General features: G+C 37.1%; 1 protein-coding gene across 1 annotated transcript in view; it reads left to right on the forward strand.

Annotated features, from left to right (window-relative positions):
- The window catches only part of LOC145672403 (very long chain fatty acid elongase 7-like), a 35,725-nt gene extending 28,925 nt beyond the window's left edge, over window positions 1-6,800 (forward strand). The window contains exons 6-7 of the mRNA XM_081741558.1: window positions 2,119-2,255; window positions 6,006-6,800. Of these exons, the coding sequence (XP_081597684.1) occupies window positions 2,119-2,255; window positions 6,006-6,179 (311 nt within the window). The 3' untranslated portion in view covers window positions 6,180-6,800. The remainder of the gene's footprint in view (window positions 1-2,118; window positions 2,256-6,005) is intronic.
- The last annotated feature ends 8,496 nt before the right edge of the window (window positions 6,801-15,296 follow it).

Here is a 15,296-nt window from a genome sequence, read left to right on the forward strand (position 1 = left end):
GTGTCTTTTGTGTAGATGTTTCATCTATTTGTCATCTTCTTGTCGCATGCCCTGCTCTGGCTGGGCATCGACAACGTTATAAGCTTCCGGAAGAGCTACACTTGCTGCGTGGCAACGACATACGTTTTCTCCAGGGACTGTTGCTATTTTTGCAAGAGCTCCAGGTTTTGCATGCCATTTTTTTTGTATTTTAACTAACTTATTCCTAGTTTTATTATTGTGGATTTTTTGTTTCATTTGTTTTTATCATTAACTCCGGACTTTCTATGGGTGCAAAAAGACCTAACCGTTGACGCACCCAGACAATCTCCTACTCTACTTTTCTCTGGTCAAATCTAACGTTGCAACGCTACCCCAGCCACCCTATAGCCCCAACTTGGCTGCCGCAGACTTCTTTTTTGTTTACCCGTTTGAAATCCCTCATGAAAAGACATCATTACGAAACGATAGACGACGTGAAATTAGTTTGTGACATGACTTCAAATACACTTCCTTAACAGACCTTCCAGAATCCCTTCGCAGATTAAAAATCCCGCTGGTAAAGATGTATTTTGACATAGGAGGACAATATTTTCAAGAATTTTAATGTACATATATTATTATTACTAATATTATGTAAATAAATGTTTTTTTTTCATATTTGTACTATTGGTGACATTACTTTCCGGATAGACCTTGTAATCCAAACAGTAGCACACACTTCTAACTGTTGCAGACATACTGCTAACAGTGATACACATACTCCTGATAGCAGGCACGTATCCAGGATGGGCCTGGGAGGTCCGGACACCCCCCCCCACCCCACCCCGCTTCGAGACCAGAAATGAAAAAAATTAAGGAAGGATGAAACAAAATGAAATGAGAAAAAGAAGGATCGCGTTAAAAATTAAAAAAAAAAATCAGGAAGCTTTTTGTTACTCTCTCTTATGAGGAGATTTGTATTACTGGCAATACATGGTGGCGAGGTAAGCGAGATATCCTGGAAGAGTCAGGGAATTTGAAATTTCTAGAAAAGTAACGGAATTCTCAGAATTTCTGCTACTAGCCAGGGATATTTCAAGATTCCGAAAGTACAGTACTGTTGTGTAACAGTGTAAACATTTTTTTAAATCATAATTTTTAATCACATCCTTGCAGTATCAAACATGTTATTTCAATACAATTTTCTACTACTCCTTTAACCTGTCATTTGGAACAGACAGTAGTTAAAGGAATAATAAAAACAAAAACTTATGTGAAAAGAAAGTTCTGTTAACATTTGATTCAACAAAGAAAGGAACGCAGATATTGTAAAATATTTTACAAGACATTATTGAGTATGTATTTGTATAATAGTGAATATGTACTTTTTATAATAGTTGAGGTCATAATGAAAGGAAAATTGTTATATTTGAATAAACAGAGTAAGGATGTAAATATTGTATAAACTTTTTCAATACTTTTTTTCTAGTTTACTCGAGATTTCTTCATAGTTTATTAACATACTTACCAAAACATCCTCACAAACCAATATATGTTGATACTAAAGTAGTTTAGATTGATCGAGCTCCTGGGCCTTCAGAATTTCATGTCACTCCCACCCCGTTACGGAATCCTGGCTAAACGAACCAATATATGTTCCAGTAAAATAGTTTTAGAATGATCGAGTCCCTGGTGTGACGACCATAGTACTTCATGTCACGGACCCCCCCTCCCCTTCATGAAATCCTGACTACGTGTCTGTTTGATAGTGACACGCAAACTTCTAATAGTGAGACACATCTGTTACACGTACACAGATAATAGGGATACAGTGACATAGAAAAAAAAAAACCTAACAGCTGTTTCGTAACTTTACAATATAGAGATTTGTTGCTAATTTGAATAATGATTATATAGTAGGATATTGTTTATTTTTGGTAGAAAGACATTTTAGTATTATTTTATAACATTTTTACTTTAATTTTTAAATTCTACTTCCTTAAAAATGCATTTACAAAACCTCAACCTGTTTGTTTCTTTAGTTTTTAATTTTTTTAAAAAATAATATACATTAATAATTTAAATTTCCATTACACAGCATCCCAGATGCTACTTACAATTTTAGTTACAAATTCGCATATTTTGTGGTTGTTTTAGGAGGACAGGCGGCGTTGTCCATAACTATAAACTGTGTGGTTCACAGCATCATGTACCTCTACTATCTATTGGCAGCGATGGGACCAACAGTGCACAAGTATCTTTGGTGGAAAAAGTACTTGACGGTAATTCAATTGGTAAGTAAATTTGGTCGTTTCTTATATAAATATTAAGTACTAAGTTTAATTTCGTATCGGAAAATTGCGATAGGGGTATAAACTTTCTAACCATAGAGAATCGATTCGCAGACCGGATGTAGAAGAAGTATTACTTTCGGTTGCAGTACAGGGGTAACATCAGGTATAGAACGTGTTCCTTGGAGGGGGGCGCGGTGGCTCAGTGGTAGAGCGTTCACCTCCGGTGCTGGGGTCCCTGGTTCCATCCCAGCTCGCGCCGTGTGGACTTTGTGGTGGACAAACACCGTGCTCGTGGGGTTTCTCGGGGTTCTCCCGTTTCCTCCAACTTTCTTCATTCCACCATTTCACTCATTTCTCATTATCACCGTCTCCTTTAGCCTAACCGGCATAACCGTGGGACGTTAAACTTAAAGATTTCATTTCATTTTTTTTTTTGTTCCTTGGACGCTCAATCCATAGAAAGCAGTTCCTCTTACCTGTTACATCTTTTTTAAGGGCCGCGGTGGCTCAGTGGTAGAGCGTTCACCTCTGGTGAATGGGGTCCCGGGTTCGATCCCAGCCCCCGCCAAGTGAACTTTGTGGTGGACAAACACCGTGTGCGTGAGTTTTCTCGGAGTTCTCCCGTTTCCTCCCACTTTCTTCATTCCACCATTTTCCTTCATTACACATCATCACCGTCTCCTTTAGTCTAACCGGCATAACCGTCGGACGTAAAACTCTCAGATTTCATTTCATTCCTGTTACATCTTTTCCTATCTACAAATTAATATTGAAAACCGGAAGTGGTGCTAGATTTTTACTACTTCCGGTTTTAGAGATACGAGATATGTTCGAAAAGAAGCCGAACTTTAGAAATGGCGCACCAACCGGCAGAGGGAGCGCGCTGCGGCTACTGATTACACCTAATGTCAGATTGAAACACGAAATTGTTATTTGCCTTGTTTCGCTCTGACCTTAAGTCGCCGAGCTATAGTCGCTGAAGTGAATACATGCACAAGCTGTTAGTTTGATTAATGAAACAGTAACAATGAAAGAGCTTTAGGAACAAGATGTGTCTGGCAAATGTTGCTACAAAGTTGGCAAAACATTTACAGAGACATTTCAATTGCTTTTCAATTCATTCAGGGTCGCCTTGTCTTAAAAAAGCACACATAAGTCGTCAAAGATCAAGGGCATGTTGGTTGTGCTTTTGGATTGGAAAGGTATTGTCCAACATGAACTTGTATCACGTGGCCAGGTGGTAAGCAAACAGTTGCACCAAGACATTTAAACGCGGTTGAGGGATGTTGTATGCAGGAAGAGGTTTGAATTGTAGGAAAACCAGGCTTTTGTGGTGCACCGTGTCAATGCACCTGCTCACACTTCGCTCCGCAGTTATTTGGTAAAACATCAGACTCCCGTTGTGCGCCATACACCCCAGCTCTCTAAACGTACCCCAGCAGACTTTTTTTTTCTTGTTTCCTAAACTTAAAATCACTTTGAGAATAGGTCGTTTGTAAACAATAGAGGAGTTTTAGGACAATGCGACAAGAGGCGTGTGCACCATCCCAGAAAGTGCGTTCCAGGAGGCTTGCTAATAACGGAAGGAATGTTATAAACGTTCTGTTGCCAGTACAGGGTACACTATTGTGCGGGACAGTCCTTCCAATGTTGTGAAATGAATAATTCGGATTTTATAGCAGAACTTCTTTTTCTACTTGAACACATCTCGTATAATTTCAGAGGTAGAAACTATTTTTGGGACGCTGAATTAACATCAAAACTGTTTCTCAATACTTCTTTCAATGGAGAGGAATATGGATACTAGATTTCTATTGCTTACAGTTTCAGTAAAGAGATAAGAATAGAAATAAAGCATATCCTTAGAACGCTGAATTCATTTCTATAACTCCACTTTGAACGCTGAATACATTTCTATAACCCACTTAGAACGCTATAAATCCACTCCGAACGCTGAATTCATTTCTATAAATTCACTTAGAACGCTAAATTTATTTCTATAAATCCACTTAGAAGGTGAAATTCATTTTTAAAATCCACTCTAAACGCTGATTTCATTTCAATGAATTCACTTAGAACGCTGAATTTATTTCTATAAATCCACTAAGAACACCGAAATCATTTCTATAAATTCACTTAGAATGCTGAATTCATTTCCATAAATCCACTTAGAACGCTGAATTCATTTCCATAAATCCACTTAGAATGCTGAATTAATTTCTATAAATCTACTTACATTGCTTAATTCTTTTCTATAAATTTAGTTAGAATGCTGAACACATTTCTACAAATCCATTTAGAAGGCGAAATTCAATTAAAAAAAAAAACACTTAGAACGCTGAGTTCATTTCTATAAATCCACTTAGAACGCTGAATTCATTTATATAAACCCACTTAGAATGCTGAATTCATTTCTATAAACTTACTTAGAATGCTGAATTCGTTTCTATAAATCCATTTGAAAGGCGAAATTCAGTTTTAAAAATCCACTGCTCGCTATCTATAATCGTTTTTGCTTTCTGATGATCAACGCTGAAATCAGAAGTATTTGTTCTCTGCTACTTCCGGTTGTTAAGGGAGGAGACGAAACACAGCCCTGAGGCACTAAAGTTACATTAAGAAAACTGAATTTTGTTATCTCTTACGTTTCTCTTCTACAGATAGAGTCATGTCTTATGATGCCACTTTTTGTTTACTCATTGTAGTATAGATATTTACCCAATTTCGTCAGGCCTGTTTGAAAACATATGGCTGGCCCGTGATTGCAAGAACTTGGTAGTCATTGCTCCTTTGCTCTAATTTCTGATGCAATACTCAAAACCTTGAAAGAAGATAATTTGCTATGTCTATTAAGCGTAGCGGATCCGAGGTCAGGTTCTTAGAACTTCTGAGCGTCTTCCAGTTATACCTACTGATGGAGGAGACTTCTCTAGCGAGTAAGCAATCTGCAGTATTGGCAAGCTTCCCTTCCCCTTGGTGCCGAAGCACCAACGTACTGCACCCTATGGTATGACCGCAACTCAGCGAAAGACACTCAAAATCTGGGAATAACTGGAATTACAGATGGAATTTGCTAATTACCGGTCCTACCTACCTCAGATTGTTTAAATTATATACTGAGATACCACATTCGTATCATCCTTCACCTCTCGAACACAATTACATGTTCTATTCGCTCATTTTTGAGTATGGTGAAGTCTTTCCTTCTCTGGTAGGATCGTTACAATCTACCCAACATTGGGCAATCCCATCCACACACTGAGGCACCGAATGCACAGCAGGTATCATGTACAAATCGCTTCACTAAAAAGGATAAGATATATTAAAATTGCTACATGTTCTCTGGCAGACGCATGGGCAAGCCAACTTTTATCCTCGAGTGATTAATTACGCCTGGTTTTCAATTCCTAAAACTCTTTTCTGATATAAAGCAGTCTTCGTCAAGCCATTGCTGCTGTGACGTAATAAGACTCCTTCCGTTCAGATAGAAATTCGTTTGGATAATTTTTTAAATCGAGCGTCACAATGTGCTCACCACATTAAGAGGTTAAATAAATGTTTGGCCACGCGCTGCTTGTACTGAGAAAATCAAGATTCTATTGCACTCTAGTTTGAACTTAATATCTAGAGATTAAAAATACAAATATTTCATTTATCATTTTATATTTTACTAATAAGTGAACTATTTTACATTAATAAGTTCTGTATTATCGTATTGTGATAATATTCTTTTTAACTTTTCTTTTCCAGATTCAGTTTACCATTTCAGTTTGTCATGGAATTCTGGGAGTGATCGTGGACTGCATGTATCAACAGAAAATTATCACTTACTCATATTTACCTAATATTTTTATCATCACCTATGAGTTTGTTAAATTTTACAGACAGGCATATTGTAAACCAAAGAAGCAACACAAACCATAGATGATCAAACTGTAAGACGATTGGATTCGTATTTCTGTATGCCAAAAACAATTATCATTGTATCTACACAAGTACTTGTATTGTTGCTATTGGTCTTGTATCTATTTTGTTATTGTCTCACTGTTCTGCTAGAAAGCAAAAGTCTATCCTCTGTACCTGATGTAAACACACCGTTCTATTTACCCATTAGAAAAGTCTTGAGTGTTCTCTTAGAAGCCAGACATTAATCTGATTCGAGCATGTCATTGTATCAATATTTCAACATTGGAAAAGTTATTGAGTGTTCTCTTGCAAGTATAAATCATTTGTATCGAATGTGAAGACACTGTTGTAGTAAGCCATTAGATAAGGTATTAAGTATTCTTCATAAAGCCAAAATCTAATTTATTATCTGTAACTGATGTAGGCACGCCATTATATTAAGTTATTAGAGAAACTATTGTGATTTGTGTTCCAAGCTAAAATGTGTTCTATGTATCTGATGGAAATACACCAATGTATTAAGCTACTAAAAGTTCTGCTACAACACAAAGAATAGATTTGACTCCTAGAAGTAAAATCTATCCTTTGTATCTGATGTAACCACACCCTTGTTAAGCCATTAAAGAAGGTATTGAGTGTTCTGGCACAAGTCAAAATTTATCATCTGTATCTGATGTAAACACGCCATTGTATTAAGCCACAAGAGCAGATGTTGAGTGTTCTGTTAGAAGCCAAAATCTATCCTTTATATCTGATGTAAACACACCATTGATAAGCATTAGAGAAAGTATTGGATGTTCTGTTATGTCAAAATTTATCCTGAACTCCCTCTTGGCTAACAAGCAACGTACAGAACAAGGCAGGATCTGATCCGACTCAAACTTCGTCCAGAGGACGCATTGAAGCAAGAAAATTGAACAAGAAACTTACAAAACGTTGTCCAGGGGTGGGTTTCAATCTGGGATTGAAGCAAGAAAATTGAACAAGAAATTTACAAAACGTTGTCCAGGAGTGGGTTTCAATCCCAGGTAGGTCGTGCTTTTGATCACCAATCCAAGATCATATCTCCTACACTCCGGAGCGAGCTGTCGAATTGCTGTTCCATAAGAGATAGTCCTTTGTAGTTTATGTAGTCTCCAAACGAGCGCTCGTATCGCGCGTTGCAACTGTGATTTTCACTGTTCCAAACGAAAAATGAAAATGAAATGAAATCTTTAAGTTTTACGTCCCACGGTTATGCCGGTTAGGCTAAAGGAGACGGTGATGATGAGAGATGAGTGAAATGGTGGAATGAAGAAAGTGGGAGGAAACGGGAGAACCCCGAGAAAACCCACGAGCACGGTGTTTGTCCACCACAAAGTTCACTTGGCGGGGGCTGGGATCGAACCCGGGACCCCAAGCACCAGAGGTACTTTTCCAAACGAGATCCGAATATCCTCGAAAGGCATAATCTGTCAAGGCGGATGCACTTCCATGCACAGACACTGTTGCAGTTACTTCTCGCGTACTATTGTCGTGGGGTCTTGCCCTATTATTCTGTCCTTCGAATACGCGTTTGTTTTGCTCGAGTCTTCCATACTTCGTCCCGTCCACATCATTACATATATGTTTTTCGCGGTTACATCATTGGTTTTCCTTTTGCATTTTACATTACATTGATATATCACACAGCCCGCTTCTCATTTCAATACCTTACGTTATATCCAAGATCGCGGCTTTCAAGATGGCCTCCAAGTCAGTGTTAAAGCATATCAAATATCTTGATATCCTAGTGCTGCCCATTCTTTCCGTTTTCGATATAAATGGATATCTTGCGACGTTTACCTTATATTATATTGTCGCGTGGTGCGTTATGTTGCGGAGCGTATCTCTGGTGTTTCTGGTTGGGGGCAGCTCCAATTTGGCATTTTTTCTTTTCTATTATGTGTCCTCCGGGCGAAGTTTGAGACCGATCTGATCCTGCTTTGTTTTGTATGTTCCTTGTAAGCGGTTAGCGTACGTGCCTTTGGTGTGGGAGCTCATGTAGTTCGGATTCCACATTCATCAGTAGATCCCGTGTCGTATAGCCTCGCTGCTGAAAGGGACATTAATTAAATTCAAAATGAACTCAACACAACTGAACTCAAAATTTATCCTCGGTATTCGATGTTACCTCTAACGCACGTTATTTAATTACGCAATTAGAGACATAATAGAATTCTTAGGTTCTTTCATCTGTGTTTAAAATGGAATATAAAGTACTGGAAGCTAGCAAGACTGAAGTAAAAACAGAATGGATTCATAATTGTGAATATCTAAATATTCACTAAAACACTAAATGAATATTCTGGCTTCTATTAGTGTCTAGAGGTCTAATGCTTCATGTTGGTATTAGAAACGAAAGTTACTAACTCTAACTTCCAAAATTGAAAGTAAAAAAATAATGTTTTGCTTTTTTGTTGCCTAACTTACAAAACAACCTAAGCTGTGACGGAACGTCCCATAATTTTAGACAACAGACCATTCTACTGAAGCATTAAAATGGTTACAATGCAAGGACAATGGAAGAAAGGAAAAAACGACCCAGATATTGGATACTGTTAATCTCTGTTCGAGGAAAAAAGGTTAAGCTAGTATATATGCTTCATTTAAAGATAAATAATGCATAGATTTCTTTTGTGCATTTATGTATTGCTACAGAAGATTCATTATTCGGAATTCCGAAATTTTCTTCTTTTCTTTTCTTTTTTTTATTCCAAAATTTGGTCGAAAGGAAATGTAAATATTTTAGGGTTTTATTTGTCAAAACAGAGTTGAGAACATACTCAAATTCTCGCAGCACGAATACCTTTCTCAACCGTCGATCGAAGGGTAAACTCTTATCCTTTGGATAAATTACAATAATGTATATTGTTAAGAACTCAAACTTAGCATTCTCATAAAAAGCTAATTTCCATCATTTTATGTTTACATTAATTTATAGACATAACAGCCATTACGAGTTACATCCAGTGTTCCTTGTTAAATAATTTTAATATACGCTTCATGTTGAACCAAAATATTTAACGATCCATCTTAGATTTCCAAGAAGAAATACGAGGTGCATCCAGAAAGTAAGTTTCCTACGTTCCATAGCTAGGAAACCGTATGTTTTCCGAAGCGACTGCGTGCATGTGAGAGAGTAAGGTCCTAGCCAGCGGAACTTCCCTAGTGCTCTCAGTAGTGTCGTGCCAGTGGTTGAAGATAGACATTTCTATTCCAGCTCCCACCGCATGTGAAGTGCGAGCAGTGATAAAGTTTTTTGAATGCAAAGGGTATAGCGCCGATTGACATCTATCGCCATGCTAGGACCTTACTCTCTTACGTGCAAACAGTCGCTTCGCACAACATACTATTTCCTAGCTATAGGACGCGTAGAAAAGTTACTTTCTGGATGGACTTCCTAGTTGGCGATGTCTCTTCCAATAAAATTTATTATTATATTCATTTACGAAACGTGTAATGGTGTTTCTCAAACATTTTCAAGTGGAGACCAAATTTGTTCAAAATGTTCTATAGACCACTATACTGTTGTTCTCTTAACACGATATATATACATATTCTGATACTCATTCACTAATGTATGTACTTCGACTTAGATAATTTCGTGGATTCCAAAAGTAGTATTTTGGTAACAAAGCCTTTTCGATAGTAGAATCAGTTTCGGGACTTCTTTCGTTTTGCTATAAATAACAATTCACTGGGTAAAGATACGTTATATTCCTCATTTGATCCTGTAAACCACTAGTAATAATAATAATAATAATAATAATAATAATAATAATAATAATAATAATAATAATAATAATAATAATAATAATAATAATAATAATAATAAATCCACAATCTAACGCATTAATAAATATTTTATTGAGAAAGGAGTTTCCCGAAAGTATTTTCGATAAATCACGAAGTGATAATTTTTGAATTATACGCAATCCTGTACTTTTTTTTCTTTTCTCACATTTAAGGAGATTTATTGTTCTTCAAGGAACATGGTAGACCTTAAGCGGGTTGGACTGATTCCTCCCAGCTTGTAAAGTACAAATAACAACACGCTACAAGTTAACCGCAAGTGTGTTTCTGATAAAAATATCCCTAATTGGGTTCTGCTATCATTGCAAAGGGTATTGAAGCCTTTAAAGGAAGATCTGAAGATAGGTTACATCAAAACTACTAGTCAAACGACAAACAGTAATAATAATTAAATGCTCTTTCCTTAGTAGAATGCGTAATATCCGGTTTTGAAGTAATTGATTTGGAACGCCATGGAATGAATGTTTTTCAATACACTTTAGTACTTAATGAGTAATGGGAAAGTATTGAATATCTTTATATCAAACTTATTTTCTAATTAGGAAATAATAATTCCTCGATATTTCAATTAAACAAATGGGTATTTCAAAATAACACTGACAACGTTTGGGAGGTAATTCGTGACACAGAGATAAGACAAAAAGTATAGATCAATCTGGGTGCACAAATGGTTCGTTTTGGGATTATAGGCTGCCGAAAACATGAAAAAAAATGAACTTTAAAGGTCCATAGTTCATATACTATGGAACCTACCGTAGTTGGGTCAAGACTTCACTTAGGAACTGATATATGCACTATCCAAAAATACATGTTTCAGAACTCTAAGGTATTCACAGAACAATTTTTATAGAGGGAATTTGGCTACGGGCATATAATTGGAAGTACTCACCAACTATCTCTATAAAAATTATTCCGGAAGTATGGCAGGATTGTAAAACGTGGATATGTGGATAGGGCACATACTAGTTCCTAAGTGAAGTCTTGACCCGACTATGGTAGGTCATATAGTTTTGGAGCTATGGACCTTTAAAGTTCATTTTTAGACCAACTGGAACAATTAACAATCAGTGTTACCAATTAGGGAAATTAAAATTTTCCAATTTTTCGGTCAAAAAATTCTAAATTTTCGATAATATGTTTATAAATCCATACCTATGCGTACGAACGCAGGTCAATTAACGCCAGTCAAACATCAGTCCTTACTGAACAAAAGCAAGTGTAGATTGTTACAATTGAGTAATTAAGAGGCGCAGGAATGATTCGAAATTATGTTCTAAGCCTTGATTTTTTTACTTTTCTGTTGACCATAATCATTTTTTTTGAGCTGAGCGAAGCGAAGCTCTTATACTCGGGTTAGCCGTTTGGTTGTCCGCGAACTCCTCCTAGACCGCTTGGCCGATCTCAACCAAACTTAGCACGCTGATAGAGTATGTCGTGCTGAGTGACAACATAGGTCGAAATAAAAAATCCGATGTACCATCGAGGAATAATCACCGAAAAACGCTTCCTGATTACGTAGTTTAAGCTCGCTCAGCTCATTTCATTGCAATCGGGTACATCCATTGCATTCCTAGTAAATTACAAGCTTCGTTTCTTAGATATCAACATTATACTTCTGTGATATATTAGTGATGCACCATAGTTTATTTTAAGATGGTTTGCGTTTATATAGTGGCAGTGTTTCTCGCCACAGAAAATTTCCTTCTATATTTTATCCCACTATAATTTCCCTTTTCTTGGATACATTAGAAGAAACGTACCAGTACGTGAAAACATCATATTTGGCCTACACAACGCATCATAGAAAGTTTCACTCGAATAATTAGGAGAAGCACACTTGAGGTTTACTGTAGACCTTGTTCTCTTACTAGGGATGATTCCGTACCGGGACCAAGTAACTGGGGACAACCTATATATCGTCTGAAAGCTCTTGCCATGAGAAGTACGGAACCGATTTCAAATCACGGGCAAATCCGCAACCTGACCTTATATGGGGCCAGTTTGTTGGTGTTTGTGGCCCTATGTATGGTATATTTGACAGAAGTAAAAATGAATGCTTCAATGCATCACGCGTAAGTCCCTTAGCCCATCATGTTCATGTTTGGCTCACTGCTGGAACGTGACTAGGGCAAGGGTTTCATATCACTTTGCACCCAAACGTACCCATTTCGTCAGTGTTGTCAACAAATTGTAAATACAACATTGCAGATGGTTTCTGTACTACTGGCTGTATATCCATGACACGTGGTGTTAACATCATTCGTCACTAGAGAAAGTATACTTCGGACATATTCATCTTCAAAGACCCCAGTTTGTCAGTGTTGCCAACCAAATATAAAAATACAAAATTGTAAGACAGGTTCCGTATGATGAGACGTTTATACACCAAGCTTGGCAGAAGCATCACTCAGCACTATAGCAAAAAAAAAACATTGAGTGTGATAGTCTCCCAACCATTCTAGGTTGTCAGTGCTACCAACAAGTATAAACATCACAATGTTGAAAATGGCATGAATGCCATTGAACGAATATATGACAAGTGTAACAGAAGCATTGGCGGACATAACTGACAACATGGGTGCTTGTGGGTTTACACTTACATACTACAAGCCTCGTATGGGTCACAGTCTAATTATAGCTGCTAATGCTGCAGACTTTATTCGAAAATCTTGAATGTTCGCATTGGTTGGCAACAGTCATACTGGGGTGCCTGGAAAACGAGGACACTCACACTATGTTTTCCATTTTCAATGCTGCTCCTGTCACATTTGTCATATATTCGTTCAATGGCATTCAAGCCATTTTCAACGTTGTGATGTTTACAACAAATACAGCACTCACATCTGTAGATTCATCTATTAGTATAAAAAATTTGTTCCGCGCAAGAACACCATTTAGTTCGTCATTAGCTCCTTTAGCTAATACATTTTTCATAATAGGAGTGGCCTTTGTTCTTCGTAATGTTACACCTTGGGCAATTTTAGAATCCGGGTAACATACTTTATTAACTGACGCTAAATGGTCTGACACACGAAGGGGTAAATTATGCTCGGCAATAAAAGCACTGAGTCTGATTTCTGCGGATTTTATCTTTTTGTCCAGATTGGCTTCTTCATTTGATTCACGAAAACAAGTAGTAACACATCTTTGAAACGAAACCATACGCTTACGTTAGAGATGTTTCTTCCCTTTAGCGTGGTTTTTAATCACGGTCAGTTCTGCTAAAAATTCATAATTACAAACTGTACACCTAGCTTTCGTTGTATCGTCTTTGACAGCAGTAAGCCAACCTTTAAATTCCGCCACACTTTCCCACTGTTTTTTGTAATGTTGAGTGCGATGTTCTATTGTAGTAGAAGATTCCGCCCGTAACCGCTTTTTCTTTTCAGGTGTACTACACCTGCTTTCACAAGCTCCTAGTTTCCTCTCCATTCTTGAAAGCAAAGAGTTTATACAAATACACTCGCGCGCGAGGGAAAACGCACATTCACAAAATGCATTCAATATTTCATTGTAAGCCCGATGTTACAATGACACTACGACGTTCGCTTGAGCACTGTAAAATATGTAATGAACGCCACGAGAAGCACTAGAGAACTGCGTTCTTCTAAAATCACGATACAACAACGCACTACACAGTCCACAATAATTTTAAGCATATGTTGGGGCTGATCGGAAAAGTTTCTTCTGATATTTGATATGGCGTCGCCTGAACAATCTTTCTCTTTCAACAGGCTGTTTATTTCCCTTACTAAAGCACGTATTGAACAAACGTTCTTTGTTATTGGTTTACAACCTAAAATCGTTCCCTTTCCTTCACATTCATCTTTTCAAGTTGGAGAAATAAGGCGGAAAATAAAAAGAACTCTGTTTGCGAATTAAGTATTCCAACCATGACTACATCGACATTTGGTATTAGCATTCTTTTTTCTTTTCCTTCTCTGCTCTTTACATATGACTTGTAAAGCTGCATAATGGGAGGAAAAACTGAAAAAGCAGTTAGGATCGTCAATTCGCAATATTTGATGTACCGCTATTCTGTTGGATTTGCCCACAGCCCGCTCCATCCTCTATAGAGAGCAAGAGATGCGTGACTCCAGCGGGCGGTGGATTTACCAGAAAGCCTGCTCTCTGTTCCTTGTGTAGAGGTACAGACAGTGACATGTCGTGACACTTTGATGATTGTTACCGGTTGTTGATATTACAAGTATCTCTAGTTTTTCAATATCATAAAATCTAGTACTTTTTTCTTACCCATATCAACCATTTCAAACTATAGACATTGCATTTGGCATAGGCATTTGCAATGATTTTTTTTAGGGGAGGGGGGTCAAATCTCATTTCGTTTATTTTGATCTTTTTGAAAAGTATGACTCTTTAGGTTCTTCAATTTTTTATTAAATATAATCGAATTGAACAAGATTTCTTATCTTGATCCTACCACATAAAACAGTTGAAGTAAAAAATTGAAGTCAAAACTTTGAAGGGTTTGATAGAATTTCGCTGCACGAACTCTGGTTTGAGAATACCTATTCGTCGATGTTTTCGTCATGGATTTAAAGAGTCCTAACAGTTCATTTTTAAAACTACAAACCACATAATTTATCCTACTTCTATAGTTTCACCTTGTGTTTGAGGCTGTTGGGATACTTTAGTTGACTACATAGTCCAAAGCATCTGTTCTTTTTGAAGACTTCGAGAAAAAGGAAGCAAGTCACGACATAGTTTTTCTTTTTTAACTTACATCCTTTTGTACAGTCAGCGGACTTTTCTAAAACTAAATTAAATCTATGGGCATAACAATGAAAAAAAATAATAGATATCTGTATATCTTTAACAAGAGGTTGCTACAGCTTCCTATCTCAACAACCATATCCAATGCTCCATCGTATGTTTGAGCAAGTTTTCCGTATTGAAAATTAGTCAGATAGTCAAACTACGGTATGATGAAGACGATTGCACAGTTCTTTTTCAACACATCAAACTGCATCAAAGTGCAAATTCAACTAGTAGGCTAGAGCTGGAAATTTGCTGAATCGAAAGTATTCTATTTTAAATTAAAAACAAAATATTTTTAACTTAATTACGATAAATCCTAAATAATAATAAGTATTCGAATTAGAAGGAGCGCCGGGAAACGTCTTTATTTCTCTCTAATTATCATTACTATTCCCCCTTGCTCTTGAAACAGTTCACATATACCACAATGTGTTTCATCGATTGTCATCCCTGTATATTTACCGACACTCTTCCCAGACTGACAATATCTTTGCTCTTTTAGGCACGTGGGAGCTACCATCT

This window comes from Thermobia domestica, chromosome 16 (assembly GCF_964235325.1).
Source record: "Thermobia domestica chromosome 16, izTheDome1.hap1.1, whole genome shotgun sequence".
In the NCBI taxonomy this organism is placed as follows: domain Eukaryota; kingdom Metazoa; phylum Arthropoda; class Insecta; order Zygentoma; family Lepismatidae; genus Thermobia; species Thermobia domestica.